Genomic DNA, 25,460 nt, shown 5'->3' on the forward strand with positions numbered 1-25,460 from the left:
TATATATATATATATATATATATATCTAAAGTAATTGAGTAAAGGAAAGAGAAAGTGTGGGTAGAGAAAGTGTGGGTAGAATGACAAAAAGAGAGATGGGGATATGGGCGGATAAAAACAGAGGCCCTTGCAAGAATCAAAAAGATTTCCTGAAACTTCTCATGCCCTCTGCAGACCACCATCTGAAACAAATCACTAAGAGAGTGTCAGGACACGGGCGGAGCGGACTTGGGATAGGGGACGGCGGAGCACAAGACTGGAACTCCTCAGACAAGGCACACGGCTCGAAAACAGCTGGAAGCCCATAGACAGGGCACTGGACTCACGGCAGGGAGCCCTCAGGCAGCGAATCAGGCAGGGAGCTCTCAGACAGGGCACCAGGCAGGGAGCCCTCAGGGCACACGGGTCAATATCAGATCATCACAGGAACAAGAGCCTAATTGGACTCCCCGGTGTGTTGTCCAGGCAGCGGGTAGACGTCTATGTGATTCGTGTAGGCAACTTCCGCGGTTAGCAGCGGGGTTGTCTGCGTCCATCGCGCATACACCCTTCGACTGTCAGAGAGAATTCCCTGCAGTGGTGCGGGGAACTCTGCTCTCTGACAGTCGGGGAAGGTCTGCTAACCGCACCTACTTCCGGCTGCAATGGAAGTTGCCTACGCGAATCGCATAGACGTCTACCCACTGCCCTGACAACATACCGGAGAGTCAGAAGCACCAGTAAGTTGGGGGGGGGCACCAGACTTACTCTCATAGTCAGACCTCTATTTGAGGTCTGATTATAAGACAACTCCGATTATAAGACGAGGGGTATTTCCTCTGAAAAAACCTTGTCTTATAATCAGGCAAATCCTGACAGAGAGGCCCTTGTAAAAGGGTATTCAATCACATTTAGACATACCAGACCTGCAAGCAAGTTTACTACCGTATTAGCTCGTATATAAGACAAGGTTTTTATCCCAGAGCAAATGCTCTGAAAAATATCCCTCATCTTATCTTCTTATAATCCGACCTCAAATAGAGGTCTGACTGTAAGACGTCTGGTGATTCATTGTAACACATGTTTAATCCAGGGGCACTATTTAGTAGACTTGTGCATTTGTTTTCATACAAACTTTATTTTTTAGGTAAATTGATTGATCTGTGTGTTCGTACAAATCAATGAAAAAGATGCCAATCTCCAACTAAACAAAAATGAATTGCAAAAGTGATGAAAATATGTTTGGATTTGTTAATTTTTTGACACGCGTAGCCATTTTGACGCCATTACGGCGCTTCTTGATGGGGTAAAGTGTGGTTGCATATCAATAATGATAGGTAGAAGTAGCCAAAAAATGGGGGCAATCTCATTGATTTTTATGGCTGTGATTGAAGGGTCCAACAGCCTATGGGAGTTTTTCCTTACTTTTTTCACTCTGGTCAATCAGGAGAAAGGACAAGCTTTAGATATGTAAGTGTGCTGACGGCATTTTAACTTAGCAGGACTTACAGGTGTTTGGTTTGAACAACGAAAACGCAACATTTGTGTTTGTCTTCTCTCGAATACGAATACACAAGTCTAATACAAAGCAAAGCTTATTTGTCAACCTTGAAAAATTTTGCACAAAGTTATTATTCACACTAAAGCCATGCCTCTACAGCTACTCAAACACAAACAAAAAAATTAAATAGTGAAAGTATAAACCTTTTAATTGTTTGAGGACTAATATCCAAAAATATCATTCAACTTTGCTTTAAAGTCTGAAAGGAAAGATTAATTTAACAGTGTAATGTATAATAATGTACATACATTATAGAATATTTAAACCTAAGAAATTAAATTTTCATATCACAGGAAGCAGGTTAAGCTAGCCATTATTGTGGTAGAGCGCTTAAGTATGTAATACATCCTGTTTTTTTTAAGAAAAATAATTTTTATTGTATGTACAATATGGATCACTGGAGCTGCTTATAAATATGAACTCCACTCTATAAGTAGCAACAATAAATATTCAAAAAAGCTCTCAATGAGAGAGAGACAGGGGAAACAGAGGAGTATCACCCTCAATAATGAATATAAAGAAAAGCAGAAAACTCAGCCAGTGTAATAGTCAAAACAGTTCTCCTCTTTATTCCTGGAAACACCGGCCGGTTTCGGAGTGAACAAACGCCCTTATCAAGGTGAAAATCCCATCCCTCAATAGGCACAATCATGGATGAATTGGCCCATAAAAATCCTTCATTTTTTAGGTATAGTGGTAGAGTTTTCAAAGGTGAAAGGTGATCAGGTTGGGAATAAGTTAACCTTTCAAAGAACATCCATTTGAAACAGCCTACTAATAACTTACATAAATGCTACTTCCTGTAGACTACTGAATTTTTACATGTAGGCTTCCTGTGGACATATGAATACAAATTACGTCTGTGCTACCCTTGTAAGTAAACACTTTTGGAAACATTGCAAGCATTTTTCTTAGTTCAAAAATAAGTTACAAGACAATCATGCTTACTTTTTAAATCTAACATGAAAATTTAAAAAGCAAATAAATGCTGTTATACTATGATTAAATTATGACCCCAAGTGTTCTTTTTTTTTGTTTCTTTATTTTGAATGAGCTTAACAAAAACATAAGGGAGGGTCCAGTTTACTAGGATGTAACACATCTCATTAGATAACAAGGTAGTTAGTGTATGGCTGTTCTGTGCTCAAACAACAAGCAAATATTTGGTTAATTGAACTCAATGAATACATGTCTGATAAATTGTAATCTAAGGTTTTTTTCAGACACAATGTTGGACCTATAAAAAAAAAATCACAAAGGGAGCCTGTGGTCCATCAATTGGGCAGTGTTGACTTGGAGAAGGGTTCAGCGAAACGGCTATAACAAGTAATACAATAATGCAAGACTTTTTATAACAAAAAATCTGTAAACATGTGAAAATAAATTCTTGGGAGAAGGAAATAGGGCATAGGCCTCGCGCTCCCACCACAGGACTGCAGGGTAAGTGAACTACAGAGGGCGGTAGGGAGAGGGTAGCTAGTGAGAAGGGGGGGTAGGGAGAAGGTAGCTAGTGAGAAGGGAGGGTAGGGAGAGGGTAGCTAGTGTGAGAAGGGAGGGTAAGGAGGGGGTAGATAGTAAGAAAGTGTGAGAAGGGAGGGTAGGGAGGGGGTAGATAGTGTGAGAGATGGGGAGAAAGTGGGGATCTGATGGGAAAAAATGCTGTCCCCCCCAGATTTTTGGGGTTCCTACGCCCATGCTTGGCTGCCACAATCTGGGAGTTGCTACAAGTCATCAATATGTTAGCCTTTTAAAAGCTTAATATTCTAAAGGTTTCCAGTATGATTACAGATATAATGATGCATTACAGCAAACACTTTCCTGGTCAGGATGTCATCCGCTGCCTGAGGGTTGTAGTTGCAGCCATCGTGTTTGCGGGCCAGATATCATGGTTCCAGAGCTTGGCTCTAATGAAAGTGTTTACATGGCACAGATTTTTGTACACATCTGTTGGTCTCTGTTAGTCTCACCATGCAATGTAGCAACAACACAAAAGGATATGAGGCTCCTGGATTAGACTAAGAAAAGCAATCATCTTCTATTATTACTAGCTTCATTGCATTCGAGAGTATCATGAGACCTTAAAGAGGTATTTAATTTATTGAATGAAATATTTAAGCTTTTTATTGGGTCAAATGAAAGCACACTATGGTTTCCCTTCCCATCTCTTCAGTTAAAAAATATACCCTACAGAGAAAGTTGACCTTTTTATATTGCTATGATTCTACGCTTGTGCTATGTTATCAGTACTCAAACTGATACCACGCAGTGCCTTATTAAAGTGGTGTAGTGGGCTTTACACAAGTGAAGAAATGTGGGTTAGAATGCTCCTGTGAATAATATGATCGTTTGCTGTAGTTCACACACCTAGGGCTGGTTTAAATTATGTTCACGCATCAGGAATATACAAAAAATATAAACTGTAAGCAATTGAAGAAATTACTGCAGCATTTTTGAAACACCTGACAGAAGACTATTCATGCAGAATCTGAGCGCTTCATCAAGATAAAATGTTGGGTGTTCAGTATTGCTGAATGCCTCATCTTTAACATTGATCTTCTCCTACGCTCTTTTAAACCCTTAAGGACTGGGCTAATTTTTTCTTTTTGTACCCTGTGGGACCGAGGCCGTTTTAACACTTTTGCGGTGCTTGTGTTCAGCTGTAATTTTCTCCTCACCTATTTAGTGTACCCACACATGTTATATATTGTTTTTTTTCAGGACAAGATGGGCTTTCCTCAGATACCATATGTTTTGATCATATCTTATTTACTATAAAAAAATAATAAAACATGGTGAAAATTTGAAAAAACCCACCTTTTATGACTTTTCTTTGAAAAATCTTTTACTCACCTACAAAAGGAAGTAAAAAAACTAGCTAAATAGATTCTACTATTTGTCCTGAGTTTAGAAATACCCAAAGTTTTCATGTTTTTTTGCTGTTTTTGGAAGATATTGGGCAGTAAGTACAAGTAGCGTTTTATGATTTCCAAACCTTTTTTTCCCAAATCTGGTCATTCTGCCTCCATCTCCTCTTTGGAACATCTTTGAAACCGATTAACTCAATTAATCCCCATCAAACCATATATTTTTGAAAAATAGACACCCCAGGGTATTTCAAATGCTGGTATTTTAACCCTTTCCATGCAGTAATTATACAACCACACTTTGTCAAACTTTGTAATAGTAATTTTTTTTTTCACACGAATTGTAATTTAGTTATAAATATAAAGGTCCTGGTATAAGTCACTGTCAAACAACACCCCAATATGTGTTCAGCAACATATCCTGAGTATGCATGTACATAGATTTGTCAGATTGTTTGACTGGTAAAAGGCTACTTTTGGGACATGCGTAATTCAGGTGGTCATTTGGTCACTCTGCCTCTATCTCCTCTTTGGAACATCTTTGAAGCCGGCTACTTTAATTTACCCCATCAAACCATATATTTTTAAAAACTAGACACCCCAAGGTATTTCAAATGCTGGTATTTTAACCCTTTTATGCATGAGATTTTATTTTGTATTTTTTTCCACACAAATTGTGCTTCAGGAATTAATTCATAGCTCTTGGTATGCGTCACTATCAAACAACACCCCAATGTGTGTTCAGCAACATCTCCCGAGTGCAGTAATACTCCACATGCATGGGTTTGTCATGTTGTTTGAGATTTAAAATGCCACATTTGGGAAGTGCGCTTTTTTTCTCCATGGTCAGTCTGCACCTATGCCCTATCATTTTTTTTAAAATTAAATTAGACACCCCTTGGGTATTTGAAGTGTTTTTATTTTAACTCTTTCTATGTTCAGTTTTTTGCACTTGCTCAAAATAATAAACTTTATTTTTTTTATTATTTTTTTACACATTTTGCTGGTACTGGATGGTTCCTCTGGTGACATCACTGCATAATTCTTTTTAAATGTTAGCACATTTTAAAAAAAAAAAAAAAAAAAAAAAATTTATTATTTTTTGAATATGTTACTAGAAAGCTGGGCTCCATTGACTTGCATGGTTGAATGCAGTACCTGTATTCAACCTGCAAGTGGAGCCAGAGTTCTCTAGAGGGTCTAGAGACCCTCTAGCGAACTTTTTCAACTTGATTGTTTTTTTGAGAGGGTGGCCGCCATCTTGCGGATGGCGAAGATTACTAGCAGTGGCGGCTGTGACCGCTCTGCGGAACGGTCACAGCCCGTCCTGGGGTAAGTGTTTGGTGTCGCTGAATGCCTCATCGAGGCATTCCAGCGACACCATTTAAGTTTAGGAGGTGATCGTTGATCGCCTCCTAAAAACTTTTAAAACGGGCGTCCGCCGCCATACAATGTATGGTGGATGTTGACGCCCCGGGGAGGGGCCAGACATGGCCCCCGATGCCGATCTCGGCGTTACTGAATGCCTCGACATCAAGGCATTACAGCAATGCCGTTTAAGCGAGGAAAGTGATCGTTGATCACTTTCCAAGCTTATTTAAGTTAGTGACGGTTCAGGACCGTCAAAGGCCGTTATGTGACCGTTTTTGCATGACGGTCCTGAACCGGCAAAGGTCGCGAAGGGGTTAAATCACATGGGGCCACAACTGTCTCGCTGTTGCTGAATGCCTCGACCTGTGGCATTACATAAACACCGTTTGGGTGAAGAAAGCAATCATACATCACTTTCTACACCCGTTTAAAGTCATGACGTGCCAGGCATGTCAATTGTCGCCGACTGGATGTTTTTGTCATGTGGCTGGCACATCAGTTGCAATGAAGGGGTTAAAGGTGCTGTTGTACTGTCACACACTGAGTAAGCAGGTTAGCGAAGGGCCTCGGTGCAGGGATAGTGTTGTCTGTTTGTACGCTGCGATTCATGGTGCAAGGTAGACAGGCACACAGCAGACAGAAGAGCAGGACTGGAACTGGCAAGGCTGATGCTGAAATAGAAGCCCACCGGCAGGGCACACGACTGGAAGCTCACTGGCAGAGCACACGACTGTACGCACTGCTTGAAGCCCTCAGGCAGGGCACACGACAGGAAGCCCACTGGCAGGGCACACGACAGGAGCAATACAGGATCAGGTACAAAAGGAAGCCAGGAACAGGGCAAACCGGTCCTATTACTACAATGTCAATGCCAAGTTTGCAGGAAGCTACAGCCCTTTATACTGCAGGGCAGCAGGTAACAAGGCCAGGTGGCAACAATAGGAGGAGAGCAGAAACATAGGCAGAGCGGCCACTAGAGGCTGAACTAGGAACAGTCCAAAAACCTGAATGCACAATACAGGAGCCAGGAAACCAGGGCAGAATGTCACATGTACCTACTTAAGCAACATTATTCCTACTACTGTTGAATGCCCAGAGATAATTCCTTTATCAATTAAAATTTTGGCTCATGTGACCCAAATGCGAGCACTGATAGATCATTGCCTGGGTAGGTTCTTCTGCTAAGGATTATTTCCTTAGCATTCTAAAGTGTGCAATTAATGCTTTGTCTAAGTGGAACAGTGCCTTTAAATGAAACAAATAATGTTTAATTGTGAGGTTTCAGAAAAGTATTAACTTGGATATAGTCACAAACTATTGAACCAATTTACCTTTCTAAACAGTTTTAAGGAACAATTGTTGAATTGCAGGTAAGAAAATACTTTCTATAAGAATATGATATAAAACGAGTGAAATAAACAAATTTGGCTGTCAACACATTGTTTCATTTGCTTTCATTACCATATGGTTTCCTAAGTGTAGTCCAGATGCAGAAATCCATATTTCAAACTTGTTTAAATCATAAAAACAAACAGAAGGGAACAGCTGGGCTTCATTTACCAGCTTCTTTTCCTTCACTTTCATAAGATTTGTTTCTCTATCCTTGTCCAACCATCAACTCACAGACAATAAACATTGTAGCAAAAACTGATCTTTACCATTATGTTTGATATCAAGAAATATATAGTTACATAGTAAATAAGGTTGAAAAAAATACCCCTTGATTGAAAAGAAGGCAAAAAACCCTAATTAAACTACTTCGAATTCTGCCATCAGGGGGAAAATATTCTTCTTGACTCAAATAGGCAATCGGATTTCTTCTTGGACCAAGAAGCTCTAAAATATTAATGTTATTCTATTTATAACCCTGTATGTCATGCCTTTCTAAAACATATCCAGACCCCTTTTCAAGGCATCTAATGTATTTTATAAGACTACCTCCCTTGGCAGTGAATTCCATACCTTTATTGTCCTTACTGTAAAGAATCCCTTCCTATGAAATCTCCGCTTTCCAGTCTGAAAGGGTGACCTCTTGTTCTTTGTACATTTCTGTTAATGAACAGGTCACTGAAGAGCTCTTTATATTGGCCCTGCATATATTTATATAACGTTATCATATCTTCTCTAAGACACAATAATTGAAAAATGTTAGTTTCTCTTCATAACTAATATCTTCCAATTTGCCTTATTAATTTTGTGGCCCTCCTTTTTCTAGTTCCATAATGTCCTTTTTAAGCACCGGTGCCCAGAAATGTACCGCATATTCAAGGTGAGATCTTACCATTGACCTGTAAATCCTCCTGTGAATCAATACCCCTTTTAAGCACTGTTGCTAAGTCAGTTGTCGACCAATATTCTTAAATCGTTGTCATTGGTCGTTTTCCCCAGGGGTATTCCATTCATAGTATAGGTTGCATTTTTATTATTTTTACCATACTGCATGACTTTGCATTTATCTATGTTGAAACTCGTCTGCCACTTGCCTGCCCAGTCCTCAACTCTAAATCTGTCTAAATCCTCAAAATAAACATAGCTCTCAATGTAGTTTGGGAGATCATTAATAAATCAATTAAAAAGAAGAGGACCCAGGACAGACCCCTGAGGCACTCCACTTAATGCATGTGTACAGTCTGAGTAAAATCCATTCACAAGAACTCTATGCATTCCATCTTTTAGCCATTTTTTGATCCAAATACAGACATTTGCCCCTACCCCTAATTCTTTTAATTAGTTGAACAACCTTTTATGTGGAATCGTATCAAATGCCTTAACAAAGTCCAGATAAATCACATCTATGGCCACACTCAGATCTATATTTTTACTAACTTATAGAATGAAGAAACATCTTTTGTTTCTCTTCACCAGTACTTTTCTAAATTGTAGTGTTACATCCAGCCCTGGCCCTACTGCTATGATACACGGAGTAGAATAATTAAAAGGTGTCATCAATGGCCTGTATTGATATGTCGAACACATATGCATGCAGGCAAGGCCAAGAGCATCTAGTGTTATGACTTATGCTGGCAACACTGTGCAGTTCCAGCTATAAAATGAAATAAATAAATAAAATTACTGAATTAAACACATATTTCATCTCAGGTGTACAGTTAACCATTATATCCTATGACCATTTTATTCTCATAGGCCAGGAAACTCATGGAGGTAGCATTTGTAGATGGATACTATGACTCTAGGCTACAGTGCTGACTGTGTTTTTTTATTATGATCTTATGTTTATATACGTATAAAATATATAACTGATTCAATAGGATGAAATGGAATTAAACCAAACCCAGTAATTTCAACTTTTCTTGGTTTTCCTACTGGTAGACCTATAAAAATGCAATTATGCACCAAGACTCACGGAGAGATAAAACAAACATCACATAAGATCCCTCCTTAATTACAAATCAGTCTAAAATTTTGCTTTAGATTAGTATAACAAGATAATTCTATCACCGTATGCTTTTACCACTTATATTTAAAGGGGAACTCCTACCATGGTTTTACATCCTTTTATTTATGTCCTATGGTTGTCTGCCGTGGGCATCTAGACTGCATTTAAAAAAGTTCTGTGTATCTTTAAGACACAGAGCGCTGGGATATGACATCATCAACGCATTTTAATGCGGTCTATGAAAGCTGTGCTGAGCCAGCAAAGCCTCCATATCGTAAATATGTCCATTGGGGAGATCAGAGAGATCTTGTTTGTTACCAGCCCATTATTCAGCGGGACACCAGTGGGGCAGATTACCTTGCCCCCCAGTTTTGTAGCAGGAGGATTTGCCATCCTAGGCCTACTTACTCATGAGGATTTACTTCTGCAGTCGCCAACATCTCATCTGAGTGCCTCAATGTTGTATTTTGACACTCCGCCTCAGAAGGATGAGCATTGCCAGGGAAGGTTACTATGGAGAGCATATATGTGTAGGCCACAATATACTGTCTAGGGCAAAATTATAACTAAGTATAATTTTTGCTGATATTTTGGAGCAATCTCCATAGTGACCATTGAAAACAATTACACTTTGATGTTTGTTGGTCACACATTCTAATGGAAATGCAGTGTTTTACAAATGTATACATATAAGTTTCATTTAATTCTTCAGTCAATTTTCTCCTGCAAATCCATATTTGTTACTTAAGTTTTTCTTTTTTTTTTCCACTTAGCCACATAACTATCTGCAAATATCCTCCAATATGGCTCATTTTTTTTTTCATTTGAAGGAGTGATTTGTTGATGTTTTCCAGATTGCATACAATTAATCTCGGACACATTTTTCCCCACATTTCCCTCCAGAGTTTGCCTTTAATGATGTCATGATCACACTATTAAGAAACTCAAAGGAGCAAGGGAAACTGTTAACTAGCATAACACAAAAACGAATTTGTCAAGTGAACGAAATGGCAGGGTATACTACTACATATGTGTTTACATTTAAAATATCTGAGCTCTCAACATAAACTTAGTAAAACAGCTGCACCTTGCATGTTTTTTTATGTTGGTAGGGCAACAAGATTGTAAGCTAATGGCCCACTGTTTGAACTGCTTTGTTGTGATGATTTCCCAAAACTTATGTGGTACACAAGATCTAGGTACATTAGATTGTTACCCAATTAACCCTTTTATCAGTTTATTTTTTTGATACTGTACATAGTTGTAGTGACTGTGCAGAGTTGGAAAAGTGGTCTTATCACCATAGCAACTAATGAAATGAAACAATAAGCAGAAAGATAACACTCCCTCCACCAATGTTTCACTAAAGGTGGTGAACCCCCAAGATCCCAATTCCAGATAGCTTTGTTCCCTTGATGTTTGAGCTGTTATACAGAAAGTCAGAAGAATTAAGATAAGAAAATTCTGGGGTGAACTGGGTGAATAGTCACTTTTTTGCAGAACAGACATAAAATTGCACTACAAAAACATAACATCACAGTACCAAAGTGTAGATTAATGCTAGAATTTAGAAACAATAACCAGTCAGATCTCCCAAGCAAGGAGGCACCCCCTTAAGCATGTGTTTTCTTTCCATATTGAGAAATCAATCCCTGGAAAACTCTCCAAAAAGGTGTTCCAAGAACTGGGAATGATGTATGCACAGTACATCTTACAGTAATTTTCTAAGACCAACGCTACATTATTAACATGCTATAGATCAGATATGTATTTTTTTCAAATAAACATAGGATGTATGTGCACTTATGAAAATATTAATTTAGTATTCCCAATGTGCATGCATGTATGAAAGGATTAATATGCCGTATGTATCACTTTAACTTAACTTTATGCCATATTCATTTTGTAGCTTACCACAAGTGCCCTTTGACTGCACAAAGCTGTTTCCCTCTATCAGAAGTTTCAAACAAACTTACAGTAACTGCTGCCACCTTTCTATTTCCCTTGACAGTTGTCAACGTTGCTCTAAATGTCACAATCAATACACATAAGCTTATATCAAAGATGGTGCTTATATCAAAGGAGAATGACTTCCCAGTTTTAGCATAAATTCTAGCTGTCTGAAGCAGTCAGTGTGTTTCATGTCGCTTAGGAGCTTTGATGGGTACCTGACTAAATCACAGGGGCATCTAACATTAGTGTTTACTAACGGTTTTACTTCACTTCAGTATGGAAAGACGCATGGTGCCATAGGTCTCATCAATAACTGTTATCCATCCTATCCAACAGTTTGGCTCTACTTCATCAGCACGACAGATGCAAGACTTATAAAATAGCAACATATTCATAATCTGCAGGTATTTTTGGTAGACCAGATGACAGTCCAGGTATTCTCCGATACAATGAGGTTTATTCAGTAAAGTTGGCAGAAGTTGATTTTTTAACTCACTCACTTCACTCTTCATTATAAAGGACCAACGCTAGAAAATTTCAAGCCACTTCAGCGGCTTTCCGAAGCTCACTAAGGTTGGATATTTACAATGTAAAGTGAAGTGAAACACAGCTCTTTTATAAACTCTCAAACAACTCTACCTTTAGTGATAAACCCCAGTGACAACTAATACCCACACATTTTAAAATCCACATTAAAATAAATAAATAAATGCTTTCTAGTGGTGGCATAGATGAAAGAAAGGAGTTCGTTCTTGGTCATGTTGAGTGCAGCATTCAAGTATTTTGTTAATGTGCTACTGTGTTGAGCTTTTCAATATAAATTGTGTTAATAGTAAAAATGCCAATAAATATGTTTTTGTGTTACATATAGTGCCACTCTTCCAAATGTTTTGTGTTTTTGACATATAGTGCCATCATTGCCCTGTATTGAGATCAGAAGTAAACCATTCAACATTGAAAGCACTTTACTTACAGTCATTTTTCCATTACGATTTGCTTCTTCCCTTGAGGCTAATGCTTTCAGGAAATTATCTTTCAGTTCCTTTCCTGCACTTGACACTATTCTGAAAATAAGAAAAACAGTCATTTTGATTAATATAACTGTAAGAAATGAAGGGTGCTTTTAAAATGTGATAAATCATTTAATATATAAACATATGCTTTTGGGAAGATTTGGGTGTCTGTATAGTGAGCTGTCTGGTTTTACAATGTAAGGTCATTTGCATAGTAATGCACTACAAAGGGTTTGGAATCAAAGGCTCTGACAGAGATGGGATACTCCCCAGGGGGTCAAACTGCAGAAGTAGAAGATGCTGTATTTCCACCTAAATGTGTGTATATTTTCACATAAACTTTTCCTCCATAGCTGGGTTATACAGAAAATCTCTGAAAAGAATGTAAGCTTGCGAGCTGGGCTCTCTCCGCCTAATGTATCGGTTTGTCTTCGTCTGTCAATTCTCGTCTTGTCATACCCCTTGAATGTACCGCATTTGTGCGATTATAAGATGACCCTGATTATAAGACGACCCCCCAAAATCTAAATATTAATTTAGGAAAAAAAGAAACTGAGACTACCCTACAGGAAAAAAGTTTTACTAGTAAATATTAATTCATGTAAACTATTTTTTCATATTTAATAAAAGCTATGATTGAGAAAAATATTTTTTTGTTTTTATTTCCTTTTATTTCCCAGCTATGCACATCTGCCCCCAGGCTTGCCACCTAGACATGCCTTATACCCCCTATTTGCCACTCTGCCCCATGATGTGCCTTTTAACCCTCTATGTCCCACTGTGCCCCATGATATGCCTTTTAACCCCCTATATGCCCCTCTGCCCCATGATATGCCTTATACCCCTATATGCCACACTCCTATCAAGCCCAGCCAGCCAGTACATGCTGGAACCTGGAGATGATAGGAGTGTGATTATAGCCTCCCTATGCCATGCTACCACCCTGGGTTCCTGTTCTCCTGTTGATAGTACAAGAGACGCTGCTCGCGACCAAAGCACCGGTAAGCAGCCTGGCCCCAGCGGACATTTTTTTTCAGCTATTTGAGGTCTAATTAGAAGACAACCTTGATTATAAGACGAGGGGTATTTTTCAGAGCAACTAAGACAGACTTACTGCTTTTTGAATTGTAACTGTAGAAGGTGCTGCAGGCCTTGGGGCAGGTGGGCAACTTGGCGTCTATATGTGTTAGACTATATATTACTGTTTTTTAATGTACACCGAAAAACCAATCCCACAGTAAGCTGCAGCACAACTGCTGCAGTACAACTACTGCACTAATTTATGCCAGGGGCTAAAGTCTGGGACATGTACATTCAGCATAAAAAAAAACTTGCATTATGGTTAATAACAAAACAAAAAGTAAACAAATTTTAGAAGTTTAAATTTATATATATATATATATATATATATATATATTGTGTTTTTATTTATTTTTGAAAGGACATAAAAGTACGTTCATAAGTCCATGTGAAAGTCAAGAATTCTTAAATCAAGATCATCAATCAAAATAATAGTTCTAATGTTTAAACCCCTCAGACAATTGAAGTGAAAGGTAATGGAACACCCAACTTATAGTCCGGATTTAGCACCATCTGATTTCCACCTTTTTGGAATGCTTAAAGAAGCTTTAAGGGGAACAAGATTTTCATGTGATGATGTGAAAGCAGCTGTCAGGATCCACCCTGCCTGCCAGGACTATGCACTAATTATTCACTACTTATTGACGCTCAAGTTGTTTTACAACCACTAGTGGCCACCCCTCTCACCCCAGACTTTGTTGTTGCAAGCAGCTGGGCCTTGTTACCTGGCTTACCCTGACTTTATGAACCTGCCCTGCCCTTCAGTCAGGGCCTTTGTATTGAAGGCTGTGGCTTTGTACCTGTACCGTTCCTGGTTACCTTTGTGTCCTTACCAAGTGGGCTCTGCCCACTTACACCTACACCTACACCTGTAACATCACCTGAGAAATCCAACAAGCCTGTCCCCAGTATTAAAAAGGAATCTCCTAGGAAATCAAGGAAACGTGAACCCATTACCACATCCAAATTGCAACAAAAGCGTGATTATGAGTCTTGCTTTTACTGTGGCAAAAAGGGACACTGGATCACCCAATGTCCTCTGAAACCAGCTACACCCTCTGCAACCCACACCAACAAACCCCAGGCTCAGGAACCTGCATGTGACAACAGCAACGTATCAAAGCTGGAGCACACCCTATCTCTTCCCCAACCTGGTGATCCTGGGGTTAACCAATCCACAGTACATGGCACTTCTGCACCATCTGTAGCCATGTCGGATGACCTCCAGACCATGTCTGATGAAACCGACTGGTCTGATATGGACGGTGTGTTTTTAGACGCTTCTGTTGCTGATATAACGCACACACCCGCAATTGATAGCCCCAATTGCGGGCTATTTGTGCAGTTGGGACCACCACTCCCAAGAGTAAGTGTAAGAAACACTCCCTAGGGGCTCCGGGTTACATCCTAGCATCTGATGGGACAATTGTGCATAGGAAAGAACCGTTACGAGCAACAGCTGCGTGAACAGAAGTCTGTTAAGCCTGCCACTCCAGCCTTGAACCAGTGCAGTTCTGGTACTACCCCCCCCTGCCCCCAGAGGTGCCCTCATCAGGGAGGTGCAACAAGGGTTGGCCTTAAGGCTGTGCGACCGCAGAGAGTGCAACATCCCAGATGGTGGTTACTTTGTGGCTCTTCTAGAAGTGCAGGCTAGAGAGATCAAAAGATCTCCCCTCACCAGACCTCTCTCTATGGGGGCATGCGGGCAGACAGATACCGGTGATCACGGATCATCCTCTAACTGCCCAAAATAAAGGGAGCGCAAGTCTGTTCATACTTCTGTTTCACGGCTCCCTTGCAATGTGTGCTGAGTATTGATGCTAAATGCCGGGATATGATGATATTAAAGGGGAGAAATAAAAGAGAAAGAAGACAGATGGAGATAAAGAGAAAGCGAGATAGAGAAGAAGACAGATAATGAGATAATGCGAGATGAGGAGAAAGGAGAGAGATGGGGAGAAATGGGAAAGATAAAGTGAAATCAGGAGAGATAATGATAAAGGGAGATCAAAGAAAAGGAGGAAAATTAAAGAAAAGGGGGAGAGATAGTAAGAAGAGGGACTGAGGACGAGAACAATGGAAAGATTAAGAGAAAGGAGGAGAGGTAAAAAAAGAGAAAGGGTGGGAAGAACAAATGTAGATAAAAAGAAAGGTGAATGATTGAAAGCAGAGATAAAGAAGGCATAACAGGTGGTAATGAGAAAGGACAGAGATAATGAAAAAGAGGAGAAAGGCGGAGAAAGGCGAGAGAGATAACTTTCTATTTTAAAAGTATTTTTATGTAAGGGTGAGTGTGTCTATGGGCAAGCAAGTGTGTGGATACAATCTGTGTGCTGATGCAGGACCTATGGATACAAACTGGGTGCTGGGCAACTCCTGTGGATGCAATTTGGGTCCCGAGGCAAGTCCTGCGTGTGCAATCTGGACGCTGCACAAGTCTTTTGTGTGCAATACAGGTGCTGGTGTGTGCGACCTGTGATCTACGCCTGCAACTTAGGGTTTCGTGCATTATTTCTTTGATCTTTACCTCTAATACTGAGTTTGCTTGTGTTTTTTCAGTTGATGTTTACCTGTAAGGCTGGGTTTGTGTGTTATACAGTTGCACTATACCTGCAATGCTGGATTTTTTTACATTTTAAAGTGGGGGGTGCAGTGCCAAATATAGGATCTGCCCTGGGTATGCCCATGGCTCTACCCTTCTTCCTCTTAGCTTATGCTGAGTCATGAGGCTAGACATGATTTCCCCATCTCTTCTATGTAATTTTTGGTTATCAACAGCCTATGATAGAAAATTATGATGGCATTAAAATTGTAAACTCCACACAGATATAAGAAACAAAAACTGTCTGCGCTTCTTACCCTAATAAAGTTGGCAACAAATATATAAACATAATATAAATGAGAGGTTTTGGTTATATGAATTGGCCAAAGCATAATTAAGCTCACCCACCACGTCAAGGCACACTCTCGATAGGGTGAGAACCTACTCTCACCTCCTACATAGTGGGCACACAAAGCAGTTTATACTGCTACCAAAACCTTATTAATGTGTTGGGGGAGGTGCAATTAAACCTCCTCCCCATTAACCCCTGGACGCGCAGACAGTTTTTGTTTCTTGTATACATTGTACAGCCAATACACTGTTTCTTGCAGCATGCTTACACCTGTTTGGTAGGCCTCGTATTACACATTTGTATTATTTGAGCCTGAGACGAGCTTAGCGCACCGACACTTTTTCTTTTCTCTGTTTCCACACAGATATAGCCCATTACTACTAAAGTGAAAGGAAAAATAAGCGTACGAGACTAGTGTAGAAATGCAATGTACACAAATGATGTCCAGCAGCACTCAAAACCTAGGTGCTGTAGTGGGATTCTAGTGGCATAGTGTCACAAAACACTCAATATAGTTGTGTTTTATTTCAATACAACAATTCGATTCTACTAGTAGTGTAAAAATGGTGCAGTTTTATAGGCAAACACATTTGCACACATCACATAAGAAAACTAAAATAGACAAATGGATTAATTATGTAATGTGGTTTGCTCACAAGCTTATAATGACGAACAACTTTATTTTACCTGGAGACATGTTCTATGGAAAAACTAATAAAACTGGTGCCTAGTGGGTGAATCTTGAGATTAATCATTTGTAGAAAAAGAAACATTTAATAACAAGCACATATTTAACACTTAGCAATGCAGACTTCTGGATGTGTTGGAATCATTGGTATAAAATATTTGATTACTACTAATTACGTGTTAAATCCCCATTCATATGCATTAATAATTGACATGTTATGTGGCATTTCTTTTTATCTTTTTTTTAAATATGCCTTCCCCCCAACCCCCAAACCCTTCGTGGCATAATGTAACTATTATTGTTTGTTACAGATGTTACAATTTCATGCATCACCATGTGCACCTTTCCATTGTGTCTTTTCATTACCCCAACAGCAGTTAACATGTTAACAGAAGAGGGAATTGGTAGTGCCATTTGTATTAGGCAAGTACAGCTTTAATACAGTTCTCCCACTCTCAAGCAAGTCAGTTCAGTACCAGGCAGCAAAAATGTTAGATATGGAAAAAGCTATGAATTTAGAAGTATGTGCAAGGCTAAGTGCTTATTTTCTATCTTTTGTCTGGATTTGTGCCACCTTGGGAAATAAAATCTCACACATCTGGTTGAAAATTTTAGGAAATATGCATCCATTTTATATTTTAATCTGTGTCTCCTAATAAATTTGAAATATTTTTATGAGGAATGCAATATATTTTAATATCAAGAGGCAACATCTTTGGCTCATATTTTAGGAGTCTTATACTACATTAATCAAGTAACTGACTTTTATATATATATCATATCTATCTCACTAACATGTATCAGAAGTGATTTTAAATACCTTGGAACTCTCCAGGTTTCACCTGGAGTCTGTGGGTGAAGCGCTGCTTCGCTGGGTCACCCCAGCCCTCCACCACAATCTTTACTATAAAGATACTTACTATACTTTTTTTATTACCACAATATAAAGCTATCCTAGAGTTTCACTTTAAAATTTTGAAATCCATTGGTATTGTATGTTACCCAAGCAACAACTCTCTATATAAATATTACATAACTTATTTTCAGCAGGATCAAACACCTGGTTCCTTTTAGCACCGCATGGCACAGACTGTGGTTGAAGGACATCATTAACCTGGATTAGACATTGTTTGGCTACGTAGGAATATCTGTTCAAAAACACAGTATAAATGTGGGGAGGTGTGCTGTAGCCACACAAAATAAAAATAGATGATATAGGGGAGTAAGTACATTTAACATATGTAAAAGAAAAGACCTAATAAAAAAAGTATATACTGTAATTTGTATAAACACAAGGTTAAGAAAGCCCACTCCCTAGTGGCCACTCACTTTTTTACAGAGCAGTCTCCTGCTCTCTATAAGGTGCGTTCACCAGATGAACAGCTATCAAGCTTCTTGGTATTTTCTGTTTATCAATTCTCCAAGGTATATACAGCAAAAAAGAGAAAGCAGCAACAAAAATGTATTTCAACAAATATAAAAGTACCGACATCAACATAAGTGACATTGATCATCACATAGTCCAGTCCTTGCTAAAACTGCCTCTGTTGATTAGCTACTGGTATACATGCTGTCCAGAGGATATCCGAATGAATACAACAGTAAAAGTCTGCTGTTCTCTTTCACACAATGTGTTTTTATTTGCTCTTTTACATATGCTGAATGCACTCCCTGTATCATCTTGGAATTATGAGATAAGTTCCTGTATTTTATTTTGTGTGGTTACAGCGCACCTCCACGCTTTTTCATTATTCTTTTTACCTTTTTCTAGTAGTGAGACACTAGATGGTGTGGTGGTGCTGCAGTGTTGTCATTTTACTGGGTGTAGTGTATATTACCCATATTTTATCAAAATAATAGTAGCCTTTTATAAAATATTAATGATCCAGGATAGCTAATTAAGATATGTTAAGAGCTCCGTGCTCTCCTAACCACCCTCTTCTGGATACGAGGAAGAGACTGGATTAATTCTAGTAGCGTTGACCTTGACGTAAGGTGTGTCAATTCTAAACAGCGCTCCGGCATTAGTGCAAAACCATCCACTTGTCTTCTGAGCAATGTGTTGACAGTCAGTATTTGAACACTAACATCAGAGGCTCTAGAGAGCCATCGACTCTAGCTGTCATGCTCTAGGCAGAATAATAAAAACTGCTCAAGGCCGAATGTACTGGTTGCTCTGGGACATCATTTACCACCTGCTCATATTAGGTTGAGCATGAGGTCAGTCTTTGAAACTCCGATTCAGGGGTGTTAAATGTAAAACAGAGTTATGCCTCAAGAATGAATGCAAACAATGGCCCTCCTAGTGAAAGTACTTGACCATGAAATTAACTATGTGATGACATGATTTATAGAGTACTTATTTTGGTTCTTCCCCCATAAAACTATGGAAACAATAAAGTCAACTTTAATGGAACATTTGAATCAATGTGAAAAAAGGACATTCTGTTTGCAGCCTGGAAACCTTGATAAATGATGTCCTATGATACACCAGATGCTTACAATGCTTCAGAAAAATGTATACTGCATGTTCATGCAACTGTAAAAATGCATATGTAGTTCCAGCAAAAACAGATTAAAATGATTAGTGAAAATATGCACTGGACAAGTCATTTCCAGAAAAGAACAGTCCATGATAATACATGTGTAAGCTTGGTGGGCTTCTTCTGTACATGTATGTCTTAACATGTATTAATGTAAATGTTTATTTTATATATTGTTAATTTTATTATTTATTTTACTTTCCCTATTCACGGCTGCACTGGGGATAAAAAGTGACCCTGACCCAAGAGCTAAATGATGTACCTGCGGCCTGGTTTGCCTGGTTTGTCAGATGGCCAATGCAGGTCTGCCCCTATTGTAACAGAGATGTATTGTAATGAGCTTGGTTGTTTAAAGTTTTCCAATTAAAAAAAAAACAAAAAAATGTATATAAGTATACTTTACATAGTGCTACAAAATATTAAAATCTGTACTTTGGGCTGTTTAAAAACTTCTAACAAAATACATATATAATACATGTGACTTAAGCAAGTTTGTGGAAAAAAAATCTTCCATAAATAAAGATTTCTTCTTCTGCAGTATGCATTAATTGTAAAATATTTTAAAAAATAGTTCTGTTTGCCCTTTTGTTTAGTAAACTAATTGCACAAGACAAAATCACATGGAATTTAAACAAAGACATAAATCCCACACTCCTTAGAATGTATTTAATAACAATGTCTATACCAAATAACAGCTGCTTTACACAGTGAAGCAGTCAAGCCTGGCTGAAATATGCAGCTTCATTTATGGGCTGTTATGGGATGTTTTTCTATAAAGAAACACACCCATATTAACAAACTGAAGGTGATCTGTTAAAATTCCCAAGATACATTCAAATAAAAAAATACCATAATGAGTTCCAGAAATGGGGAATATACATTATGTTTTAATATTATATCAGATCATTAACTCACAAAGAGTTGTGTATTTAATTAAGAGTTTGAGTGGCCTTCGTTTCTCAACATTGATTCCTTTTGTATACTGTTGGCATATTAGCCCAAATGAGCATCATCAACTGTTGCAAATTATGACCCTCTCGTGGCATCCTTTGATGTATCAGGGATTTTTAAATAGAAAATTGGATTTTTTCCCCACAAAAAATGTCTAATGGAATGCAGAATTGTTTGCAGGAGTGTTACTGCCCTTGAGAGCAAGACTATCCAATAAAGAAACGTCTCAGTAGAACTAATGCTCCCTCATGTGGTATATGAGAATAATTTCTAACTATCTGACTATTATGCAATGTTACATGTAGTTCCTCATTTGCATATATTTTACAAGCACATGCGCTCGTCATTGAAATGATGTGGTCAAGATTTTTCCTCTCTCTCTGTCTCATCATTTTGTCTTTTTCACATTACTGTCAATTCTCTCTCCCTGTCGCTTCTGTTCCCTGGTTCTCTCTTTTCCTTCTTCCTCCACTGTTTGCTCTTTCACAGTCCTTTGGGTGCTCTCTCCCCCTTTTCTTATTTTTATCTCAGGTCCCTTCCATGATTAGAGTCAACATACTCTAATTTTCTGGGATGCCCTCCAACAGTCAATTTACCTTACACTGTAGTCATGCTTCTCACTTCCAGATGCCCCCACTCTATACAGTGAAGAAAAAAGATTTGATCCCCTGCTAATTTTGCACGTTTGCCCACTGACAAAGTGAGAGAGAGAACAACAAAATCAAGATAACGCATTTCAAATAAGTTATAAACTGATTTGCATTTTACTCAGTGAAATAACTATTTGATCCCTAATAGAAGATGTGTGGCACCCAGGTGTCTTTTATACAGGTAACGAGCTGAGATTAGGAGCACTTAAAGGGAGTGCTCCTAACCTCAGCGTGTTACATGTATAAAAGACACCTGTCCACAGAAGCAATTAATTAAAACTCTCCACCATGGCCAAGACCAAAGAGCTGTCCAAGTATGTCAGGGACAAGATTGTAGACCTACACAAGGCTGGAATGGGTTATAGTTACAGTTGATGCGATTATTCGAAAAAATAAAACAAAATAACACAAAATAATATTAATAATAATAAACACAAAATAACTGTCAATCTCCTTAGGTCTGTGGTTGGAATGGGCTACTAGAACATCGTCCAGCAGCTTGGCGAGAAGGTGACAACAGTTGGTGCGATTATTCGCAAATGGAAGAAACACAAAATAATTGTCAATCCCCCTCAGTCTGGAGCTCCATGTAAGATCTCACCTCATGGAGTTTCAATGATCATGAGAACGTTGTCAATGATCTCAAGGCAGGTGGGACCGTAGTGAACTAAAAAGGGGGAGGTAGATAGTGATAAGGGAGAGAGGGGAAAGATAATCGGAGGGGGAAGAGAGTGAGAAGGGGGAGAGGGCGAAGAGAGTGATAGGGGGAAAGGTAGCTAGTAAGAAAGGGAGTTAGTAAGAATTCTGAAATAATCTGTGGATGAATTGTGTGAATGAGTGAGATAATTAATGTGTGGATGAATTGTGTAAGTGAATAAGAGAATGAATGAATTAATGTGTGGATGAATGAGAGAATGAGTGAATAAAATGTGTTGATGAATTGCTTGCTTGGAGGAAGGGTGAACTGCAGGGAGGACGGTTTAGTGAATGAGGGGACAAAAGGACTCTGGGGAAGATTACAGGGCACTGACTCTCAGTCTTCCCCTAATCTGCAGTCAGTATGGCAATTCATTTTTTTTTTTGATGTGGGAGTTTTTTTTCTGCCCCCGGCGACCGCAACTCTGGTTCCGCCATTGGTTCCTGGGGTAAACTATTTTACAGCTTTCCTGTCATAGCCCTTTTTGCCTTATTAATTGTTGCGTTGTGCATCAATTTTTTTCCTCTTTCAAGCCTGGGCAGTTTGCCCACATTAACTTGCATATCCTTTTGCTCTATAGGATTTTCCATTAATATTAACTGTACTCTTGCGAATAGATAACAATTTATTGGAGTTTATTTACGTAATTCTGTATCAATTAAACATTTGAGTAATTAATTTGAGTAATTAATTTGCATAATTAACTGAATCAATTCATTTATTCAATATTTCTTTTTTTTAGCACCACTTTTTTTTATTATATACATAGTTATTGATTTATTATTATTCTATACTGTTTGCTATTCTAGTGCTATGGTCAAAAATCTAAGATCGAACAGATCTGACTGCATGGATGCTAACTGTGCCAATTCTGATAAAGAGTAGGATATTCCCCTCAGGGACTCTCAATTTCATGACCGCATTGGAGGCATCTGTCAACCATATGGTTTCCAAAGCAATTCAGCAATTATATCAAATTAAATTTGCCAAATCAGTATCTATGGCTCTTGCTCATATTCCTACTCAAGGTGCTCCTATGATTTATCCTGGATCCCTTTTATGGGCGATAATGTATTTCATATAGTTATGTCTGGTAAAGCCACGCAGAAGAGTAGACACTTAGACGGTCATACGTTATCAGCTTTCATGGACTCTAAATCCTCTCATGACCAAGAACCAAATGAATGCTTGTCATCTGTGAGAAACATTGACAAGTGTGCTCCACCTCACACTTTAGACCCTCTAAGAAGGATGAACCTCCAAAAAGCTTGCAACAAACTTTAAACAGAATAATCCCTAATAAAGTTTTTGAGGCAACTTCTACTGATCATAATATCACCCAATACCTGATTAAAAGTATCAAATGAAAAAAGTCTTGACAAATCATTGAGCAATTGTCAAGACGTCTTGACCTGGTTGGCCCTATGGCATCGGACAGAGGCTCCTTTAGAGATCAACAGGAGTACGCCTCCAGTTACAAGCAAAATTTTATGTTCCAGATTTTACTCGGGTAAATCTTTTTCTTGCCCGTTTTTCCCCTAGAAAAGTGGGTGGCAGACTCATCTATTTTTCCCCACAATGGCTCAACATTACCTTAGACCTGTCAGGATTCGGCCCCAGCCCTGCAAACTGCCAGGCATGGCCGCACCTTTAAGAGGTCTGTCTGGAGTTGAACTCCTCTCCAGCTTGCTGTCTTGTTTATTTGTGTCTGTGTTTTATTTACCTTTGCCCTCTTTCCCTTATACATCTGAGGATCTCGGCTCCTCACGCCATCCCCTGTGTTCCTTGCCTTGTTCCCTGTCCTTTGTGGCGTCCTGTACCATGTATGTCTTGCCTGGCTATGTGTATATAATCCATGTTCTGTGTATTTATGTTCAGCTGTGTTGGGTTATGCTATATCTATGCCTCCCTCACCTGAAGCCTATGCCATTCACACCTGACCTAATGAACAGGCTTCATATCCCTGCCTCCCAGTAACAGAGTTGTGAGTTCATTGAGTGACTTTGGAGCTATAGTTCATGCCTCTGGATCTGTCGCTTGGATTTACCCTTTTGCCAGCCTGTTACCTTTTCGACCTGGACTGGTGCTTGGATTTCCCCTTTTGCTTGCTGCCCGTCCCAGACCCTTTTGAATTCTTACTTGGACTATTCTACCTTCATACTCCCCAGCAGTCTGTATACATGATATGTCCCCAACTTACAGTGGTATGTATCTTTGTTTAATATACCTATATCCCAACATTCAGCTTTTGTCTCTTTTGTGAAGTGTGTGTCTATCACTGTGTGCGTTCTTAAACTCCTGCGCTCTGGACTCCAACATCCAGTAAAGGCTGAGATGAAGACCTCTGAATCATCCAAATGGCCCAAATGTATCTTATAGAGTTATATGCCCCTCCAGTGCAATCCTCTCTTCACAAGCCCATTCAATTCTCCACAAGCAATTAAAAAACTGATCACTTCAGAAAAGGCGCTATCGTTTCCTGAGCAACATATTCCTGATAAAGAGAAAATATTTGGCCTAACTCCTAGCGCCCCTTGCAATTACATGTCTACAGGAGGCAAACATTCTCCGGAAAAAGATCTCCAGATAAACTGTCTGGAACTTTTAGGGGATTCCTTTGCTCTGAAATCCTGTATGAAATGCTGTATCCTTCTTTGAATGGACATCTCTGCAGTTCAATACATCAATAAATAAATTTAAAAAAAAACAAAAAAACAAACCTTGGCAGCTTGTGAAGGATTTGACATTTGTGCTTAGATTATGGAATCACTATACATGCAGATTATAACCTGGGTTTATCCAATGTCATGGCTAGAAATCCAGATTATCAGACTAACATGATTGGAAATCGAACAGCTGCATCTTTAATCAAATTTATGAACCATTAAGTGCACAGCACATAGACCTCTTGACTTCTTGTCTACTCTAACTTCATCACTTGGAGACCAGATTTGGAAGCAATGGAGTGAGTTCCTTCAGAACTGACCCGCAACAACTAAGCTTTTCCACTTTTCTCCATGGTTTCACAAGTAGTGCCTCAATTGAGACTACAGGAGTCAACAACTGTCCTGATGGACGAACCTCACCGATTTATCATATTGACAACCTTTCTCTGATGGTTTGGCTCTTATCAGGATCAACTCAACTCTCAAAGGTCTTTCAAATTCAAGATCATCTGGAACATCCGGAACTGTCTTGAATTACAAAACAGTTTGGAAAATAGCTGGTGCATCGAGCAGAAATGGTGGTAGATAATAAACCCAGAGAGGGCATTAAGGGACTAGGGGGATCAGAGGGCAGCTGGAGGAGGCGAGGCAGAAGGGAGCGGTGGGCCTCATGATAATTGAAACACTAAGCGGGACAGGGACGAATCAAACTGCATCTAACTGGGATTTACATTAAGCCCTGCTTAGCATAACCAACTATTCCCTCAGTGACAAGGCTATTAAATATATCAGATATTCCAAGCTAGTGCAGTTGGTATCTAACTCAATGTAGAATGCTTACAAAGAAGTGGCTCTTGTACTTGTTGGTCTGGCAGAGGAGCTCCCTGCCGGCGAGCAATATAGTCGCTCGTACAGACCTTTAACTCCTGACTGCGAAACTCCGCCTGGGGAGGGAACAGGAGTTAAAGGTCCATAAGAGTGACTCCATTGGTCACTGGCAGGGCCTTCCTATAGCATCAACCAATTAGTTGATGCCAGAGGAGGCCCCTGCAGGTGACCAATAGAGTCGCTTGCACGGACCTGGGGCGAACATACGTATTTCTGCTCCCGTTAACCGCTGCAATGCTGCGTAGATAAGGTAAGCTAGACGGGG

The 25,460-nt window shown here is 39.2% G+C and overlaps 1 protein-coding gene across 2 annotated transcripts in view; it reads right to left on the reverse strand.

The window, feature by feature from the left end:
* The window catches only part of CFAP299 (cilia and flagella associated protein 299), a 230,377-nt gene that overhangs the window by 156,749 nt on the left and 48,168 nt on the right, over window positions 1-25,460 (reverse strand). For both annotated transcript variants that reach the window (XM_053463225.1, XM_053463218.1), the window contains exon 3: window positions 12,099-12,189. In XM_053463225.1, coding sequence (XP_053319200.1) covers window positions 12,099-12,189 — 91 coding nt within the window. The remainder of the gene's footprint in view (window positions 1-12,098; window positions 12,190-25,460) is intronic.

This window comes from Spea bombifrons, chromosome 1, assembly GCF_027358695.1.
Source record: "Spea bombifrons isolate aSpeBom1 chromosome 1, aSpeBom1.2.pri, whole genome shotgun sequence".
NCBI classification, from domain to species: domain Eukaryota; kingdom Metazoa; phylum Chordata; class Amphibia; order Anura; family Pelobatidae; genus Spea; species Spea bombifrons.